Raw genomic sequence first — 18,440 nt, 5'->3', positions numbered from 1 at the left:
TCTATATGTAGGTACGAACGGGAGTGTATTCGCAGTCAACGGAGCGAACAGGAGCGACAGGCAGGACCGGCCCGGCCCAGCCGGGCACGCCCCAAAGCTCGAAACGTGTCGGGCATTAAGCGCTTGAACGTGTGTAACAGGCTTCTTCTACGACAGGACCCGGACCCTCTACGTACCTCCACAGGATAATATAATGGTACTTTTACAAACGTTTGCTAGGCAATACATGGCGATGGGACAAGGTTTGACTACAGTAGATCAGTTCTTGGCTATTTACTCATGGGAAAAGGCTTGGGAAAACCTTTGTTTTCTATTCACATACATACATCGAAATAGCATTATAAATCAGTTTATGCTATTAATAATACGGATAGTATGTATAGGAACCAGCTGTAAGTGGTAGAAAATAATTTCATCCTTAGGGCATACAAAATTCTCCATTATCCACTCCAAACTACGAGAAACTCTTGCCATTTTTGGCAATTTCTGATGGGTACCCTGCATAAAGGTGGGGAAACGGGCGATACAGGCGCCAATGAAGCGTTTAACTGTGGCGCAACCACTACGCAAAGCACGGAAATGCTGCAAAATTATAAAGGTACTACCGCAGTAGTGCGTGGTGTCGGTATCGGTATCGGCAGCCTCGCTAGTTCAAAAAGCATTTGGCCGACTACCTTTCCCTGCGTGGCTTTACCTACTGTGCCCCAGCATTCTCCGTTCTCACGCAGTCACTGCAAAAAATAGTCGGACGATGGAGGCTGTAATTGCATTTGCTTTGTTGTTGCTTACAAAAAGCATGCAGCCATAAAGAGGAGAAAGGCGAGAAAAAGTTAACGAACGGCAGCGTGCACCGCACAAAGGGCGAGAACGTACTGGAATGACATGAAAAACAAAGATATAGACGATACTTGGACACCTTTCTAAAAATGGAAACGATCTTTAAAAAGATACATATGTATATGTAAAAATATATGTATGTATATTATTTGTAATTTACAGATGCCGTTTCCATTCATCCTTCGACTATGATGTTTTTTATCGACTAGGCTAGTTTCTGTAGCTCTGACATCTACGAGCGCGACGATTGATCGACTGACTGTTAATCTTGATCAAAGAATGCCACATCCCCACAATATACCCATCTATATGACAATTACAGGGCATGGGTAAAACAGTCAAATGGGCGTGGTCGTGGGCATTGCGTCTGTCTGGTACGCACACATCACGTAGCGAAGTTGCCGCAACTAAAACTTCATCAATTTGCCTTGCGAAAGCTTGGCAACTTTTTGCCCCAATATATCTCTCTCTTTCTCTTTCGCTTTGTCTCTGTCTCTCTGCGGATGCGTCTGATGGGTGGTGCAGTAAGTATATCCACGCACACACACACACACACGTGCATGCAGCCCCCGACCAGTCGTCCACTGCATAAAGGACATTACATCCCATGGTTTGGTTTGAGCTTCATTTTGTGTAATTTTCAGAGACTCCTCCTGACTGCCCATCCATCGCTCCATTTGGCTATTAATGCCTCGCGTTTTATTTATGATTAATTACGGCGTTTAAAAGTCCATAAATTTTCTGTGGAAAAGTGCATTTTTTATTGACAAAAATAATTAAATACGTCACACCCATAATGAGAGCCTGCAACAGTCCCGGCATCCAGACACAGACACAAGATGAGTGCGTGCGGCACAACTCAATGAAATATGATTTTACATTAAAGAAATTTTCTTCCTTTGATTTAAATATCCATTGACTTGATTACATTACGGCAGGCTGCATAACAAGATTCATTTACCATCTGTATTTAAGGAAAAATTAAACATTTTACTACTCCTGGCACTGGAAGATATCGAATTTAAGGATAGATTGCATTGAGATTTAAAGCTCTGCTTTGATAAGCTTTTATTTATTACTTCTTTTTTATATGAAACCTCACATGCGAATGCTAATTCCTTTGACTGTCATATACGGAAACCACAAAGGCCCCATCGTCCTGACGATAACCCAGGCCATTGTACACCACATACGTCCAGAAGTACAGGGTATCGCCCAAATTGAGCACCGTCTCGCGATCCCGAAAGGTCCAACGTCCCCGCTTCGCTTTGGGTATATCGCGGGCCCACCGTCCCGCCTCCAGACCGTCGAACTCTTCGTTCACCTTGCCATGGAAGGCGAACAAAGAGATGCCCTCTGCATCTGGTATAGAGACCTCGAAACCCTTGGGGTAGAAAACCCGCACGCTGGCATCTGGTACCTCGTAGGCGTGGTCCGACCAAGCCAGCACCGATAGGAGAGCCAGACAGAACGTAAGACGAACCATTGAAACGGTACGGAGCGGAAGCGGGAGCGGTGTTATAGAATCGAAGCTTCCAACAGAACTGGGAATGGAACTGATATTGTGGCTGATCTGGTCTTTCCTCATCAATATTAAAGAGTGAGAGGGCAAAAGCTTTATTTTTTAATCATAATCATTCCCAAGTGGTCGCTGCTCTCAGCGATATTAGACAGTTGGCCATACCGAAACCATATTCACAAATATCCATTTCATCGGCGAACACGTAGCGACAGTTGGCCACGCTTTTGAGCCACGACTTCTCCTGGGCCTCCGTTTCCAGGTACTTCTCCATATGCAGCTCCCCCGAACCATCCATGATATTCATATCGAACAGCATGCAAGTGGCATAGCACTTAAAAGTCCGATCCAGATCTCTGCCTTCCAAGTTCTTTAGCCAGTTGTCAAGGAATGCTCTTTGCTCCTCCGGGGTTGTGAATTTTTGCCCTCGACATGGGTTAAATATTGCAGTATTACTCTGTGTAAAGAGAGGTAGGAGAAGAATACCAACGCAACGTATGGTATCATCGTTTCGAAGATTAACTTACGTGGGCATAACCATATAAAAGGAACACCGAAAGAAGCAACGATAGAAGTTGATCTGACATGTTTTCCACTCGAAATGTTGTTTGATGATACGGGTATATCAAATATCCTACGAGTACTTATAGCAAACAGCTCTCAACTGAATAATCTAATATATAATACAAATTACTCGTACTATTCTTCGTGTGGACAAAAGGTGAAATCTGATTTCCAATTATTCGAGTACTAATTGGGTTAAAAGATTCAGATACTCTTGATTGGCGGGCATCTATCCAGAACATTCAGCAGAATATTCCCCTCTCCCATTTCAAATGCCAATTTATACATTGAGCCCATAGTTTATTTCATTTTAATTTATTTAATACTTGCAGAGTGCTCAAGGATGATACTGTCCATCCTCCACCTCTCCATGCTCCGACTGGGCAGCTAGAGCCAGGCGCTGCGCCTCCTGCTGGGCTCCGATGGCCGCATGCTCTGCTGCGATGCGCTCGAAGTCACTCAGATGCTTCTGAGTGGCATGGGCCACAGCGGCGCTAGCGTGTGGGGCAGCTGCTTGAGACTGCAGGGGGGAATGGAATGGAAAACAAAGCTTCAGCACTATCCGCTCAGTGGCCATATGCACTATTATACACGAGCACTCACCGCTTGGCCGGGCGTGTGGCTTGCATGCTCTTGTGCAATGCGGTTATACGCGTCGAAGTGTCTGCGCTTGGCTGCCTTGACGGCGGCACTGTCCTCCAGCTTGTGGCTCAACTGAGGGTGGAAGCCGTTCTCATCGGCCACATACTGGACGGTGCGCACCTGGTTCTTGGGATCCACGTAGGAGAAAGCGCCGCGGATGACGCCCGAACCGTCGGACACCTCCGTATGCTGGCGATCCACATGGCCAGGCGCCCGTCCAGCCTGATAGCTAAACACGTACGGATTGGCCGGACTGTGGGTCTCGTGGTTGACAAGATGAGACACATCTGAGGCGACTCTGCTGGCACTCAGTGCGCATACGACCTTCGTGACAAAATCAAAAAGCAGGAAGAGTGGGCGCCCGTTAGGTCATTGTGGCTGAGGCAATCACTCCCACGACTTACCAAAATGATCATCAACTGCTTCATGGCCATGTCTCTTCTGAGTGTCTGTCTGCGTGTGCTAACGTGCCGCCTCTGTTGTTCAGCTTCGAACGGTAACTGAAACAGACTTGGCCAACATCTCTCGTTCGTTCCAGCAGTTCATCGTCGTGGATACCAGACCCAAAAACAGGTCTTTGCCTGACGCCACAGCTTTCCGAGCTGCGCCAAAGCTTCGCGATGATTCCGAAACTAGTTTTTAACATTATTGCATTCCCTAACAAGGTAAACTTTTTGACATTAAAACCGAATAAACAAATTAATTTTTGAATAAGTAGCATTTTTTGTTATTTGTTAGTCATCTTCATCTGAGCTTGAGAATCGATTTAGAGAGTTATATACGATATTAGAGGGATTTCTAGACACTTTACAGTGGCAACTATTTCATAACTTAGCCATAAGTACAGTGAGTACACAAGTATGTACAGTAGTAATAAAGCTTAAACCATTTCGGTCATCGTCTGGGCAATCCAATCGGTATACTCCGAGACTCTCGTATAGACGCCCGGGAACATGGCATTGGCACAGCCCAGGCCCCAGGACACAATGCCGTAGAGTCGCATGCGTCCATTGATGCTGGTGATTAGCGGACCACCGGAATCCCCCTGGCAACTATCGCGACCACCCTGCGGGGTGCCAGCACAGAACATGCTGCTGGTCACGGTGCCAGCGCCAAAGTAGTTTCGGATACACTGCGACTGATCCCGCTGCTGGACAACCGTGTATCGTAGGCGCTTCTCCGGCTGCATTTGGGAGATCGACTGGCTGCCCCAGCCGCTGACAAAGAGCTGAGCCGATGGCTGGATGCGGTCCTGCTTTGCGGCCAGGACAATGGGCTGGATATTGCCGCTGTAGACGAGTGGCTGCTGCAGCTGAATCAGCGCAATGTCGTTGTTCATGTGCGTGGGCTGGTGGAACTTGGGGTGCGGAACGATGCGTTGGATGCGAATGTAGCTGCCGCCAGTTGCCCATTCGCTGCTGCCGGCTCGAATCACATAGTACTGCGGCTTGCTGTACTCCAGCACACAGTGGGCGGCGGTCAGGATGTGGGTGGGCGAGAGGATAGCGCCGCCACAGGCATGTCGCGTGCCTAACTGCAGCGAGATCTGGTGCGGAAAGTGGATAATGTTCGTCTCCCAGCCGCCCACAATGCGGCCATCCTGCTGGCCAGCGGTGATGTTCAGCGCCCCAGCCGTCCAGATAAACCAAAGTGATATCCCCAAGCGTAAACTAATCATCTTGCTTCCAGTTGTCGACTGCGTTTGGCTCCTCTGTGGTCCGCTCTCTTATAGCCAGCATCGAATCATTCCTTATCTTATCTCCTGCTCGGTAGACGCACTTCTTCTGGTAGTCACGGTTTTTCGGTGGCCTTAGCCAGGGTCAGAGGAAGACCTTGTCCCTGGCTATCTTTGGTATTTATGAAAATATATAGAGGGCAATGCTAGGGCTTGGATAGATGATTAAAGGGTGACTGGTGAGTGAGTGCTTCTACTGCCTAGGCTTTTGCTCTTCCAATCATCTTTCCATGGCCGTCACCTGCTCCTTGAGGTAATCCAAATGATTGACGCTGTCCTGCATCACATCGTACTGATAGCCAACGTGCTGCAGGATCAGGCTCATCTTCTGAAGATTCTGAGAGCTGTAATCCGACACGACATCGACCTGAGTAAAGTTCTTCAGAGTCTGATGCATAATCTGAAGGAGAAAAAACGGGAATTTATTGATTCTGATAAGAAAGAAGAAGAATTAATGCTCACCTCATTGGTTTTGGATGCCCGCACAACCTGGCGTGCCACAGAGCCTGTAATTCCACATAAAAGTTTACATATTTTATTAGGAACCAACCTCCTGTGTCCCATTTCTCACCCAAATTATTCACGTTTATCCCAACGCGGGCACACAGACGCTTCTTGGACTCATCGAAGAGGTGACGGGCACTCGAACTAGATGCAGATGCCATTGCTATTAATAAGTAAACACTATTTTAAATGTTAAAAAACGTTTGCGGAAATTGATAAAAGTTCAAGGCGATCAGCTGTTTTTGCGATATATCAATATATCGATATATATTTTTGACTTAATTTGATAATATATTTATTGGTGATTGTTTTAGGCTGGCATGTCATGCCGATGCACAAGAAAATATCGTTATTTATATGCGATAAGAGAAACGAATTCGGCGGCTTATCTTTAATTGCTCCTCCACCTTTGCGTGGTCCAATGCTGTTTGCTGTGTGCCGGGCTATGCTCTACATGATCCTTGGTTGTAGATATTGACCCTAAATGTTTAGCTTGTTTTTATGTGCTTAGCGATAGTTGTCACGTGTAGAATGTATACTTGGAGGCGCTACTGAGCCGTGTAGTTGGTATGTCGATGTCATGTATCAAACTTAAGCGAGTTTTTAAATTAATTAATGGGATACATCCTTTCCCGCCCAGGGAAACGACGGATCGTTCTCCATCTCGAATACCCACGTCTGGTTGCCAATGACGATGCGGTAGCGATCCACCTCCTCTTTCATGTAGGTGGTCAACAGACCGCCGTCGAACAGGCATCTCGACCTTGTCGTAGGAAATATCAACACAAATAATAGCAGATCAAAAATCAATTTTTGGCCCATAAAAATATCTTCTAAAAATAAGTTATATGCTTTTTTTATCAGAAATCCAATTTGTGGTTACATTTTCTGTAAAAACTGACTAAATTCTATGGTAATTTCTGTCTTTTATCACATACATATGTATATGTTATTATCAATGTCATCCCGAGTTCCTGTATCTTCTTCTGAAGCAGTGGTTCACATTCGGCTTGATTCCCTGGCAGCGGTTATTCCATGCCACCCATGCGGAAAAGCCCTGCTGGCGTCTGATGTACTTGGCGCAGGCAATGGAGTACCTGATGTCGTCGCTGAGCAGCAGACGGCAGGGCAGACGACAGAGATCCGTGGAGGGACGACCGTCCGCTGGCTTGCACCAGTATCTATCGTTGATCTGGAAGAGACCCCAGTCCACAGAGCCATCCACATTGGAGGGATTGATGGCTTTGCTGTTGAAGGAGCTCTCGCCCTCCACGAGGCAGAGCCAGTCGGGCAGCTCGCCGTAAGGCACACCATACCGATAGAGCTGTCGGGCCAGGCTGCACCTTCCCACCTGGCGGGCGCTGGCCAAGGATGATAGCCACGAGACCAATAGCCCCAGCAGCCACAGCACCTTCATCTTCAATCTGCATGAACTGTGGGCCCCTCTGGGCTGGCGACCAGGCTTTTATAGCCCCACAGCGCGTTCTGAATGATTACTTAGGCGCTTGGGCCACTCACTCTGACAGCTCTGAAGGGGGCCCACACTCGAGCATAAATCATGAACACTGGACGGCAAAGTGGGCTAAGATCTGCATGGCATAGGCACATCCAATATGATGCGGCTCCCCGAATCCGGCTGATCAGTGTTACATTTAGGTTGGACTTTCAATTCTCGAGCACCAGCGAGCGATCCAGCCAGTTTTCGGTAATATATGGAGTGGGAATTGTGTGCCATTTAAGCCGAGAGCATCTGCCGCCTGATCGACGGGGCCCAGTTTCACTTTCAATAAATTCTTTTGTTTCCCCCATCTAGATCGTATGGTGTTATTTAACAATAATGACAGCTGGAGGGGGCTGGAGCACTTGAGATAGCGTCGCGTGTGCTCGCACGAAAAGTTGAGGGAAAAGTCATTCAACTTTTGAACAACATGTTTCTTGTCAAAAGTTCGTACAAAAATATGCAACAAAATACATACAAAATATCTTAAAAATATATAATATATAAAGATTATCTTCGGTTATCGCATGTCCTGCAGCTCCCGTGCTGGCGGATACTTTGTCTCGTCCTGCCCCTGTTCCGTGGGCTGCTGGTAGACTTGTTTCGGCAGGAACTGCCTCTTCCGGGAGGTGGGACGCACCAGGATGTGGGCTACACAAGTGCATATGGCGGCAATGGCAAAGTACTTGAAACTCTCTCGACCCCCGAGCCGCTTGAACATGAGTCCGCCGATAAGAGAGCCAATGGAGAAGCCGAGGCCATCGTCCATGCCGGCCATTAGGCCCTGAACCGTGGACGAGGTTCCGGGCGGCGCCACAGCCGAGGCATAGGCTACGATGCACGTGTAGCAGAGGGCATAGGTGATGCCTTGGAAGAACAGCTCCACGCCCACCAGATACCAGGGGTTCGGGATCCAGGCAATTAGCGACAAGCGCACCGCATAGAAGAAAAAGCACATGCTCATGCAGTGGACGTAGCCGAGCTTCTTGATGATCTTGCCGCTGTAGAAGAAGAAGGGCACCTCGCCGGCCAGGCACTCGGCAGCCACCACCAGGCCCTCGATGAGCTTGATCTGATGCATATAGCCGGTCTCCTCGGCCACCTGTTCCACGTGCCAGAACATGAAGTAGATGATGAACGAATCGATAATGCCCGCTATGGTGGCAAACACCAGGAAGACGACAATCGGTGGCTGTCGCACCAGCTGCCAAACATCCTTCGCAATGGTCTCGGAGCCGCCCAGCTTGGGCAGCTTCAGCTTGGACACGCTCACCAAATCCAGCGTGCTGAACACGCACATGATGATCAGAGCGGGGGTCAGGCTCTTCACGGCATCCGCGGTCCACAGATCGACCGCAATGCCAGCCAGCAGTGCGGTGGCACCAAAGCCAATGGTGCCCCACACCCTCTGGGCCCCGTACTTGTCCTGTTCTTCGTCGCCCAGCAGATCGAAGCAGCAGGCATCCGATATGGAGTTGGTCACATTGAAGCCAATGGTTCCAATGAACAGCAGGAGCACGTACAGCCAGAACTTTCCATTTCCAAAGATGCAGCTGTAAGTGTGCTGCAACTCGCAATAGACGGTTGTCCCACTGATCTGTGAGACGGAGTCGAGGCTGCACATGTGGTGGCTCTCATTCCCGTGCTGAATGTTCTGGCTGAGATTGAGGCCCGCCGCCGCGTCATTGGCTACAACCAGAGCCTGAAAGCCTTCGCATTCCGCCTGGTACACCATCTGGCAAAAGGCGGGAGAAGAGAGCACCTCTGAAGAGCACTCCTTTGGTGCATCCAGCAGGGTGACATTCCACTTGGCACTGCCCTCGTCCAGGCGTATGACATGAGTTCCCAATGGCTCACTGGGCAGGAAATAGAAGCCGGCATAGGCCAGCGTCATGACCAGGATCAAGGTAATAAAGATGAACTTTCGCAGGCGCTAAACGGAAATCATTAATAGGGGTATTGTCTGGAATGGTTAGATTTGATCCTCTGTCTTACCGTGAAATAGTCCGCGAGGAAACCCACCAGGGGCTTGGCCAGGACATAGAGTATGGGCAAGACGGCCATTATGTATCCCATCACATCCGGAGGGACTCCAAGCTGCTTGCCAATCACCAAAAGCTGCGGCAGAATGGGCCCCATGGCTACGAACGAATCATTGAAAATAGTAGATGAAGTCTTTATGGACTAATCTTCCACTTACCCGCCATAAAGAAGAAAAAGTGCGCCTTGATGGGCAGCAGGCGTCGATTGAGTCGCCCCATTGTCCAGTATATTAATAGCTATCTCGAAATGGTCAGATGTATCACAGTTTTACGGCAGAATCATGTCTGCTACGTGCAATCTTTTGAGTGAACTCCGGGTCGGGTGTCTCCTTCTAGCCAGATAAGACCATATTTTGTGCACTTGCCGTCTTCGACGTGGGTCGGGCTCTGTCTGCTCGGGGGAGTCTGTAAATATCAAGTGATGTTGGATGTAAATTAGATCCCTGCTAAACGATATCTAATCTCAGTCACCAGCCAGCCACCGCGATAAGCAAACGTCTCCAGACACATTATGGATAGAGGTGTAATCGGCAGCATAAAAGCCAGATACGAGAGCATAGGTTTGAACTATACTACCATTGCCGCCTATCTATAAGACGTCGCCAAATCTTATCTGCAGATGGTAAAGATTTTAGGGTACCATTATAGAACGCGGGGCAACAATGTTCATTCGTTCAGCCCACGATTAAATGCTTATAGCATCGTATGTCTACTCGTAAGTAAGTGCTTATAGTATAAACCGGTTTACAGACCCACCAAAATCGCACACTTGACACACAAAAAAAACGACTTACAAAAGCCGGCAAAACGAATTAGAGGGTGCCTCTTCCAAAACAGATAATTAATCAAGCCGAAAAAATACACAACAAATATTGGAGGGAGTTACGGACAAAAAAGCCAATATGTGAAGCACCTATCGAAGGCGAACAAAGAGAACTGGAAGCAGGGAAGCCATAAAAATGCTGCGATTTGGTTTGATTTGATTAAGTTGTTAGAATCGCAAACAATGGTTTTAGATTCTCAACAGCTCTATATTTATGTAAATCACTCGATTATTATTTTTTTTTTAACAATGAAAATAAACTTGAAAGCACCCACAGCTCTGAGGTCTGAGATCAATTGGCTGGCCCTTCGAACGCTGAGAACTGCGGCCACCGACTGAAGAAGTAGCAGCAGTCCCGTTGCAGGGGGACTGATAAGTCGGCTCTGGCGATAAGGGAATCGACTGGTAGTAGTAGCAGACATAAGTACATATATTGTCAGAGCGCACACATAAGAGAGCGGCCAAAGTGCCTCTTTCATCGTGCGGTATTTCCCAGATGCTAACGCTAATAGATCTGGCATATCCAAATCCCCGCTTGACTCATCACCATCACCATCCTAAGCTGTGCGTAGTACAGCCTTAAGCTCGTGAGATCCAATGCGATCGGATCGAAATCAAGTTTTAATCGCCACAGCTGACAAAAACCAGGCTTCAGTCGCCGCTGATCTTCCATTGCGAGTGGTTCGGTTCGGTCCGGCCTTAAGCTGTAGCTTTGACTCGTATTCATTCGTGTTTATAAATAGTCGATTGCATGCCTGCTGAGCTCCAAGCAGCTCAATCCCGAGTTACGACAGTGCAACAAATTAACTAAATCTCAACCTCTACGCGGCACTCAAGTGACAGGCAATTAAGTGACAGAAAACCTCTGCGACGACATATACATATCAATAAATTTAATAATGCAGTTGCTTACATTTATGGTCGTGGCACTGATGATTGCGGCCTTCTTATCAATATGTTTGGCTGTGGCACCGCCCGATGATGGGAAATGTAAGTTTATTAACACCAAGGGGCGTATACGGTTGGGCAATGGCTCTGGAAATGAAAACAAAAGGGAATAGGGAAAACTGTAGTTAAATATCAAGACAATAGACCATTACGACAGTACCCTAAATAAACCAGAAATAAAGTGGGTTTTTAATATTCAACCTCCAGTAAATGCCGCCCTTTTCCTTTCTGTTTATCCAATTTTCGCAAGTCCAGTACCAAGCGAGAGAGCAGCGGCTGACCTTGTGGGTTTCAGTTTCTGGGTAATCGAAACCCGCTAGAGATAGTATCTGGCCCCTCCTCCTACACACACTCACACACCTAAAAGCCGAACCCCAAAAACCTGTCCCCCTGCCAACCTTGAGGCGAATGCTCCACTGCCCAAAATGCTCTATCCAGATCCCCCATGAACGTGACGCCACTTCGCGGGTTTATGCCAATTCGAGGAACGCATCAATCTGCAAAAAGTTTCCCAGTTTCGATGCTGAGGGGAATTTTTAATTTAACAAGCAATATACCCCAGACCAGATTTCCGCCCGCCCCCCTCCAGATGAAACGGTTTCCGAAAACTGCATACAAAAGAAAAAGATAAAGATACAAAAAAACCCTAAAAATACGTATAATCATAATTAATGCCGATGGGGGGAAACGGGTTTTTAGCGAATTATATTAAGTATATATACTAAAACGTTAACTAACCGCTAACTAACTGTCAATCTTTTAGTGCGGGTTTGTGTGGTGGAGTCGCGGGGTACATATCAAAAAACCCCCAAGTTCTGTCCCCTGCTGGAGGCCAAGAGCAACATCGAGTGCGTCATCGGGGTGGACCGGCTGGACTGCGTGCGGCGCATACACAAGGGAACGGCCCACTTTGGTGTCCTCACCTCGGAGGATCTGGTGGCAGCGCGATGGGCCAGCGTGGAGATACTGGTGGCCAGCGAGCTGCGCTCCCACGAGTCCAACTTTGAGTACGAAATTGTGGCGGTGGTGGACAATCAGGCCAACATTCATACGGTCCACGATCTGCGCGGTGCGAAGCTGTGTCATCCCGGCTATGGTTTGGGCAGCCACTGGACGGAGGTGTTGGCCAATGTAAGGGATTCTTGGACGATAGATGGGACACATCTTCATGGAAGTTTTCTTTTACTTTGCAGTATTTTGAAGCCGCTTTGGTTTCCAAGACATGCGATCCAGAGCTGACGGTCACAGAGGATCGGATAGCGGCCTCGTCGAGATACTTTGGGCCCAGCTGCAAGGCTGGTCCCTGGGTGCCCGATCCTAAGCAGGATCGCATCCTCAAGAGCCGCTATCCCTCGCTGTGCCAGATGTGCTATGATCCCTACAGCTGCGACCAGAACGACAAGCACTGGGGCCGACGTGGAGCTCTCTACTGCCTGACCAGTGGCGGCGGCAGCGTCTCCTGGGCCCGTCTCGACGATGTGCGGAGTCACTTTGGTGTGAGTACTGGAGGAAAGCCATCCAAATTTGAGATATTTAGCCAGATCTCGTCTATCTTTTAGTTCACGGGCATAGCAGCGCAGGCGGATGCGTCGGAATACAGCTACCTCTGTCCGGATGGGCATCTGCAGCCCATGAATGCGACACAACCGTGTGTGTGGGTGGCCAAACCCTGGCCAGTGGTGGCCGCTCGTCGCACCCATGCCGCCCAGGTGCAGCGCCTGGTCACGGGACTCACCCACGATGAGCCCGACAGCTGGCAGAACGCTCTTCTGAGTCTGCTGGAGACGTATCATGTGTTCACGGTGCCGCTGGATAATGTGATAACGATCGACGACTATCTGGATCAGGCCACGGCCTTCCAGTCGGCCTACAGCTTCCCCGAGTGCAATCCCCCGCGGTCCATTGTCTTCTGCACCACCTCCATCTTTCAGCACATCAAGTGCTCCTGGCTGCAGGAGGCCTCGCAGGTCTATGGCGTGCAGCCCAACATTCAGTGCGTGCGAACCATGAATGTGGAACAGTGTCTGGACGACACGCGGTTCAAGAGCACCGATGTGGTGGTGGTCGATCAGGAGATGCGCGTAAAGGCCCAGCGGGACTACAATCTCGTGCCGCTGCTCTACGAGTTCGCTTTGGACATGCACGACCGATACGTGACCATGGCGCTGGTTCACAAGGACTCAAAGTATCAGAACATCAAGGATCTCAGGGGAGCGCGTGCCTGTCTGCCGTCCTTTGAGGGGGCTGCCCATCTGTCGGTGCAGGAGGCAATTGTGAATGGCACGGGCCTGGTGCATTCGCTGCACTCCTTCTTTCATCGCGACTCCTGTCTGTGGCATCCGCACCACGGAAGAGAATGTCCCATGCACTACCAGGGCGATGAGGGCGCCCTGCGCTGCCTGGCCGAGGGCGGAGATGTGGCCTTCCTCAGCTCGGATGTGTACAAGAAATATGCGAGTGGCAACATGACTGCCGATTGGGTGACGCGTGGCAGCCACAAGGATTACCGTGCCCTCTGTCCGTATGGGGGCATTGAGAGGCATTCGAACTTTGAGTTCTGCTACCTCCATTGGACGACACGTGGCCACCTGATGACGCACAATTCGTCACTGCCGCGTCGCAATGAGATCTACAATTCGCTGCGCGACATGGACCAACTCTTTGGCAGGAAATACAAAAGCGATACGCGTCCTTTCACATTGTATGGTATCTTCGACAAAAGGAATAACATAATGTTCCGGGATACCACGGATGGGCTGCTGGGCCTCCAGGAGCTGCACAGGGACAATGCCAAGCGCGTGATGGAGCCCATCTACGATAGATATGCCACCACGCTTTACTACAGCAGCAAAGATGAGAACGGAGCACAGCGAAACAATAGCAGTTGCTTGCTTCTTTTGTTTTTAGTGGTCCTCTGGCCGCTGTGGCGAAACTTTTCTTAGTCAAGAGCACAAATCTAATCTTATTTATTGATGTGATATTACGCTAAATTTGTTTTAAGAATAACATACTGACCCGCCCTGTATCACCTGATTTTGTTGCTCTTTTTGAAATTGCGGTTTAAATATGATTGAAACCTATCGAAACCTATCAATTACTCACCAGTTGCATCAGCTGTTCATCAGCTGTTCATGTTATTGCTGCTTTTTTTGTTATTGTTGCTATGCACTTGGGTTTGTTGTTGCCAAGGAAACAGGAAAAATTTGTCACAACTCAAAAAGAGGATAGTCTGCATTGCAATTGATTAAATATACTTGGCAATTGGCGTTAACTCTATTCACTAAACTTTTAAACTAGCCATTTTGAGGGCATTGGGCGCTATAAAATGTCTAAGAATGCAGCGCGGACAAGCAGCAAGACAAATGTGAGCCGATAAATACAATTAATAAGAGAACACTTGCACGGTTATGCTTTTAATTGATTATATTACACATATACATTACTTGGCACTCGAGAGATATTCACAAGTTCACTCAGTACATTTACATCTTCACCTGATTCACTGGGTTATTTTTGCAAGTATCGCCATTAAACTCACAGCAGAAATACAGCTGCCACGCTAGCACAAGAACACACACGCATATTAATAATGCAGAGACTTGTCAATCAATTAAAATTAATAAAAGAACACCGACCGATCGCACCCACGACACATCTTTTGTTTGGATTATGCCAGTGCTGCACAGCAGCCAGTGTTGCAAAATCTTCAAGCACTTAAAATGAACAGTTAAAATTGGAAATTGAAATTTTGTAGCTCCGAAATGAATTGCCAAGGAAAAGCACCAAATCGCAAGCTGTCAGTGGGACAGGCGCAACCACAAAGGACAGAAAACCATTGGTCAAACAACCGGAGAGCGTGGAATACGACAGAGCCCTAACGAAGCCCACAAAGACAGTGGCAACAACATCCACGAGCAGAAAACCTGCAGTGCCATCAAATGCGAGCAGAATCAAAAATAGGGATCCTGCCCAGCCTGCCAAACGGACGACCCCATCGCCTAGTACATTGCCTGCCGGTAAACAGCAGCCCCAGCCCGTAAAATCCAAGCCCAAGTCCAAACCAAATGCCGTGCTGGACACATACCACAGCGTGACGGTGGCATCGCCGCCACAGAAGCGTCGAGTGCAGCCAAAATCATCAACAGAGACATCCCCGGAGCCAGAAAGAGCTCCACCCCCGCCCAGAACCCGCACATTTACACGCACTTTAGACCCGGACGAGGTAAAGGTACTCAAGAGGGAGTCGGCCAAACAGAGGAGTGAGATCGAGGTGGGATCACTGCCTGTGAAGCAACCGGTTGCCTTTGAGGTTAAGTTTGAGGAGCCAAAGAAAGCAGACAATGAATCGGACAACTATTCCGATGACTTTGAATCATATGAATCGGACTTTGAGACTGGTTCCAGCACACCCGAGGAGGAAGCGGACGATGATGACGATGATGACGACGTGGACGATGATGGTGATGAGGAAGAGCCGGAGGAGCCAGAAGAGAAAAAAGAACAGCCAATGTCAGAGCCAGACGTCGTCGAAGAGGAGGAGGAGGAGGACTCTGAGCCCACACAGAACCCCATCACAGTGATACATCGGGACAAGGAGCAGGATCGCAAACTAGACTCTGGCCACTACGACATGCACATGCGCCGTAATCCGATGCTGGCGGAGCTCAGCTCCCAATCCACGCAGCATCAGTGCGATAGCTTCGATACCAACTCGATGGCCAACTCGGAGCAGCTAGACTCTGGCATAAGCACAACGGGCCTGGGCCTAGAGAAAACCCCAAGCGGAGAGTCAGCGTCCAATGTCTACTACGGGGGTTATGCCAACTTTGTGTCTCATCCTGTGGAGTGTCGCCGCGGCAAGGAGCTCATGCGGAAGTTGCGATTCGACCACCTAAACTATCGTCTGTTCGAGATGAAACCGCTGAGCTACGAGGGATACATGCAGAGCTACGGGAAGCTGAACACCTGCCAGCTGGCCACTCAGACCCAATCCCCCTACATAGACGCTGAGTGCCAGACCCTGGAACTGCACAGTCGCAGCAGTTGGACCCAGCATCCGCCCCACTATGGCGGCCAAATGGTGCTCAGCTGCAGCGGGGATGCCGAATCGGAAACAATGCTGAAGCGACCTACAGATGACTACGAAACGAGCCTGTCCCGCTTGGAGCAGCTGCATCGCCTGGAGCAGGATCGTACACAGCAGCAACAAAGACTCCGCCTGGCCAAGCCCACGGACTTTGAGCGTCTCGGTGCGTTCCTTCACAATGCCTCGCGTCTGATGGTGAAAGTTCTGAATGAAAACATGCAGCATCGTCCCAACAGCCCGCACCACCTTCCCTTGCAGACTGGCCTGTTGAATGCTCTGCCCGTGCGCCGCATCTTCGGCAGCTCTGGAAACGGACAGCTCGTGGTCACGGTGCACGAGTGCCCGCCGCAGAGCAATGTCTACAGCGAGGACTTTGCCAATTTGCTGATGGTTTGGTCACTGAACAGCCCCGCCAAGCCCCTGCGCCTGCTGTCCACCTGGGCGGAGGTTTGTCGCGTGGCCTTCTGCAGTGAGGCGCCGGACATAGTTGTGGCGGGCCTCAGGGACGGCAGTGCGGCCATGTGGGATTTGCGCGAGACCTACAGCTATTGCTCGAAACTGGACGGCCACTTGACTCACTTTGCTGCCACCCAGTCTGTGGTGCCGTCGCTGGGCCAGGCGACTGCCTTGGATCTCGGTGCCATGGTGGATGTGCGAAGCTTTCGAAGCCAGCCCAAGGCAATGGCAGAAGGATTGCACGCCACCCACAAGGAAATTCAGGTGAGAGCAGTTCTCCACTCAGAGTTCTGGATTATAGCTTGTGCATATCTTTCCATAGTACGCTTCGCTCAATGACTCTGGTTTGCTGACGATGTGGACGCTGGTGGAAGGCGCCACTGCCGCTGGTAGCTCTGCCAGCAATGAATACAGCTCGCCATGGGCCAGGGTGAAGCTACTGCAGAGCGCCAGCTGCGACCTGAGGGGCTACCTGGAGCGGCGTCTGCTGCGGAGCAACCAGAGTGCCTACGAGAAGACCAAGTCCCTGTTTCAGGGCAACATCTACAACGACGATCTGCTGAGGGAGCTGAACGAGACGCAGACCCTGAGCACGGCTCTGCAGGGCCAGGGCTTGCAGGGGCTGCGCTTCACCAGCATCGACACGGGCAGCGATCTGATCTATGTGTGCAGTAATCGGAACTTTGTGCTCTGCTGCACGCGCAGCCTGAAGACAGAGCGCTTCAGCCGTATCGCTGTCAACGAGAGTCGCTTCTTGTTCCCCACCTCGCTCTGTGTCCTCTCCAACGAGAGCTTCGTGGCGGTGGGTCTATCCAACGGCTCCGTGATGATACTCAATTGCAATCAGCGACAGAACCAGCGTCAGAGCCACAAGAGACCCACCACTGGCATGCCACCATCCACCGCTGATCACGATCCGGACATAGGCAAATCCTGTGCCATTCAGAACATCATCCTCAACGAGCGTCGCTCCTTCGAGCAGCAGATGGATGGAGCACAACTGGAGGGCAGAAGCTACGATCTGAGGCCCGATACCGCCCTGGAGCTGATTCGGCAGCCGCGTCGCTCCTACGAAATGCGCATCTTTGATCAGCAGCTTCTCCTCAGCGGCAGTGGGCTACGGCAGCACCTTGTTCAGGCTCTGGTCCTATCCAATGATGGATGGCGTCTCTCCGCCCTGGCCAATGGATCTGTGCGCACCTACGACTTTTACTTGGACAAGGAACTCCCCCAGGAGCAGCCAGGGGACAGCAGATCCCATATTATGGACATAGCCGCCGCCCGCAGCTCGGGGAATGAGCAGCATTTACTGATCCTCGACAAAGGTGGACAGGTGCAAATGCATTCAGTCGACTCGTAATCTGTTGATTATTTTTTAACTATTTCTTGTATGCGTTTGTTGAACCTACTTTTTCGAGCTAAATAAAGTTTTAGATGCAATTAAAATACATCTACGTATGTACTACATATGTATATGTTGGGCTAAGATTAATATTATTTGGATTTTCGATTGTTTTATAGACCTTGGACCTCGGAGCCACGCAACTAACGAGTCTTGACATGCCCAAGCAACCTACATTGTTTTTTTTTAATATTTTTGTGGATTTCTGCCTCACCACCACGAGCAACGCAATAACATAGAAAAGGGAAAGGACACGAATAACGGACTGACAGAATTAAGGGGGCAAGAAAAGACAAAGCGCATAAGAGTATAAGATACGCAGTCAGTAGACGATAAAGCCAGAACACAATAAAAATAATATTACGACAGGTACATATTAACTTA

General features: G+C 49.4%; 9 protein-coding genes across 11 annotated transcripts; 2 read left to right on the top strand and 7 right to left on the bottom strand.

The window, feature by feature from the left end:
- Nucleotides 1-1,939: 1,939 nt before the first annotated feature.
- Nucleotides 1,940-2,331, bottom strand: LOC6593239 (gram-negative bacteria-binding protein 3). Its single transcript, XM_002018324.2, has one exon. The coding sequence runs from the start codon at nt 2,321-2,323 to the stop codon at nt 1,949-1,951; it is 375 nt and encodes a 124-aa protein (XP_002018360.1). The 5' UTR covers nt 2,324-2,331; the 3' UTR covers nt 1,940-1,948.
- Nucleotides 2,332-2,443: 112 nt separating this feature from the next.
- Nucleotides 2,444-2,943, bottom strand: LOC6593240 (general odorant-binding protein 57e). The gene is made up of 2 exons (XM_002018325.2): nt 2,884-2,943; nt 2,444-2,813 (listed from the first exon to the last, which is right to left on the bottom strand). The coding sequence occupies exons 1-2, from the start codon at nt 2,941-2,943 to the stop codon at nt 2,472-2,474; spliced, it is 402 nt and encodes a 133-aa protein (XP_002018361.2). The 3' UTR covers nt 2,444-2,471.
- Nucleotides 2,944-3,203: 260 nt separating this feature from the next.
- LOC6593241 (cuticle protein 16.8) lies at nt 3,204-4,050 on the bottom strand. Its single transcript, XM_002018326.2, has 3 exons — nt 3,967-4,050; nt 3,524-3,886; nt 3,204-3,440 (listed from the first exon to the last, which is right to left on the bottom strand). The coding sequence occupies exons 1-3, from the start codon at nt 3,994-3,996 to the stop codon at nt 3,258-3,260; spliced, it is 576 nt and encodes a 191-aa protein (XP_002018362.1). The 5' UTR covers nt 3,997-4,050; the 3' UTR covers nt 3,204-3,257.
- Nucleotides 4,051-4,277: 227 nt separating this feature from the next.
- Nucleotides 4,278-5,346, bottom strand: LOC6593242 (trypsin 3A1). The gene has a single exon (XM_002018327.2). The coding sequence runs from the start codon at nt 5,238-5,240 to the stop codon at nt 4,443-4,445; it is 798 nt and encodes a 265-aa protein (XP_002018363.1). The 5' UTR covers nt 5,241-5,346; the 3' UTR covers nt 4,278-4,442.
- Nucleotides 5,347-5,423: 77 nt separating this feature from the next.
- On the bottom strand, nt 5,424-5,981 carry LOC6593243. The gene is made up of 3 exons (XM_002018328.2): nt 5,869-5,981; nt 5,760-5,803; nt 5,424-5,697 (listed from the first exon to the last, which is right to left on the bottom strand). The coding sequence occupies exons 1-3, from the start codon at nt 5,960-5,962 to the stop codon at nt 5,518-5,520; spliced, it is 318 nt and encodes a 105-aa protein (XP_002018364.1). The 5' UTR covers nt 5,963-5,981; the 3' UTR covers nt 5,424-5,517.
- Nucleotides 5,982-6,446: 465 nt separating this feature from the next.
- Nucleotides 6,447-7,602, bottom strand: LOC6593244 (lysozyme P). Its single transcript, XM_026985013.1, has one exon. The coding sequence runs from the start codon at nt 7,216-7,218 to the stop codon at nt 6,763-6,765; it is 456 nt and encodes a 151-aa protein (XP_026840814.1). The 5' UTR covers nt 7,219-7,602; the 3' UTR covers nt 6,447-6,762.
- A 110-nt stretch (nt 7,603-7,712) lies between these two features.
- On the bottom strand, nt 7,713-14,277 carry LOC6593245 (major facilitator superfamily domain-containing protein 6). Of its 3 annotated transcripts, XM_026985011.1 has the most exons (5): nt 14,215-14,277; nt 11,078-11,199; nt 9,500-9,746; nt 9,295-9,440; nt 7,713-9,232 (listed from the first exon to the last, which is right to left on the bottom strand). In XM_026985011.1, the coding sequence occupies exons 3-5, from the start codon at nt 9,558-9,560 to the stop codon at nt 7,820-7,822; spliced, it is 1,620 nt and encodes a 539-aa protein (XP_026840812.1). In that variant the 5' UTR covers nt 9,561-9,746; nt 11,078-11,199; nt 14,215-14,277; the 3' UTR covers nt 7,713-7,819. The 3 variants fall into 3 exon arrangements, with proteins under 3 accessions (XP_026840812.1, XP_002018366.1, XP_026840813.1); XM_002018330.2 differs by lacking the exons at nt 11,078-11,199; nt 14,215-14,277 and adding an exon at nt 10,440-10,492; XM_026985012.1 differs by lacking the exons at nt 11,078-11,199; nt 14,215-14,277 and adding an exon at nt 10,255-10,269.
- Nucleotides 10,841-14,137, top strand: LOC6593246 (transferrin). The gene is made up of 4 exons (XM_002018331.2): nt 10,841-11,154; nt 11,876-12,243; nt 12,306-12,608; nt 12,672-14,137. Exons 1-4 carry the CDS (start codon nt 11,064-11,066, stop codon nt 14,052-14,054), a joined length of 2,145 nt encoding a protein of 714 aa, XP_002018367.1. The 5' UTR covers nt 10,841-11,063; the 3' UTR covers nt 14,055-14,137.
- A 147-nt stretch (nt 14,278-14,424) lies between the features above and the next one.
- Nucleotides 14,425-18,102, top strand: LOC6593247 (WD repeat-containing protein 60). The gene is made up of 3 exons (XM_002018332.2): nt 14,425-14,476; nt 14,867-16,918; nt 16,977-18,102. The coding sequence occupies exons 1-3, from the start codon at nt 14,438-14,440 to the stop codon at nt 18,012-18,014; spliced, it is 3,129 nt and encodes a 1,042-aa protein (XP_002018368.1). The 5' UTR covers nt 14,425-14,437; the 3' UTR covers nt 18,015-18,102.
- Nucleotides 18,103-18,440: the final 338 nt, after the last annotated feature.

The sequence above is a fragment of the Drosophila persimilis genome, unplaced genomic scaffold, assembly GCF_003286085.1.
Source record: "Drosophila persimilis strain 14011-0111.01,24,50 unplaced genomic scaffold, DperRS2 tig00000002-arrow-pilon, whole genome shotgun sequence".
NCBI classification, from domain to species: domain Eukaryota; kingdom Metazoa; phylum Arthropoda; class Insecta; order Diptera; family Drosophilidae; genus Drosophila; species Drosophila persimilis.
This window is presented reverse-complemented; position numbering and strand designations above follow the sequence as displayed.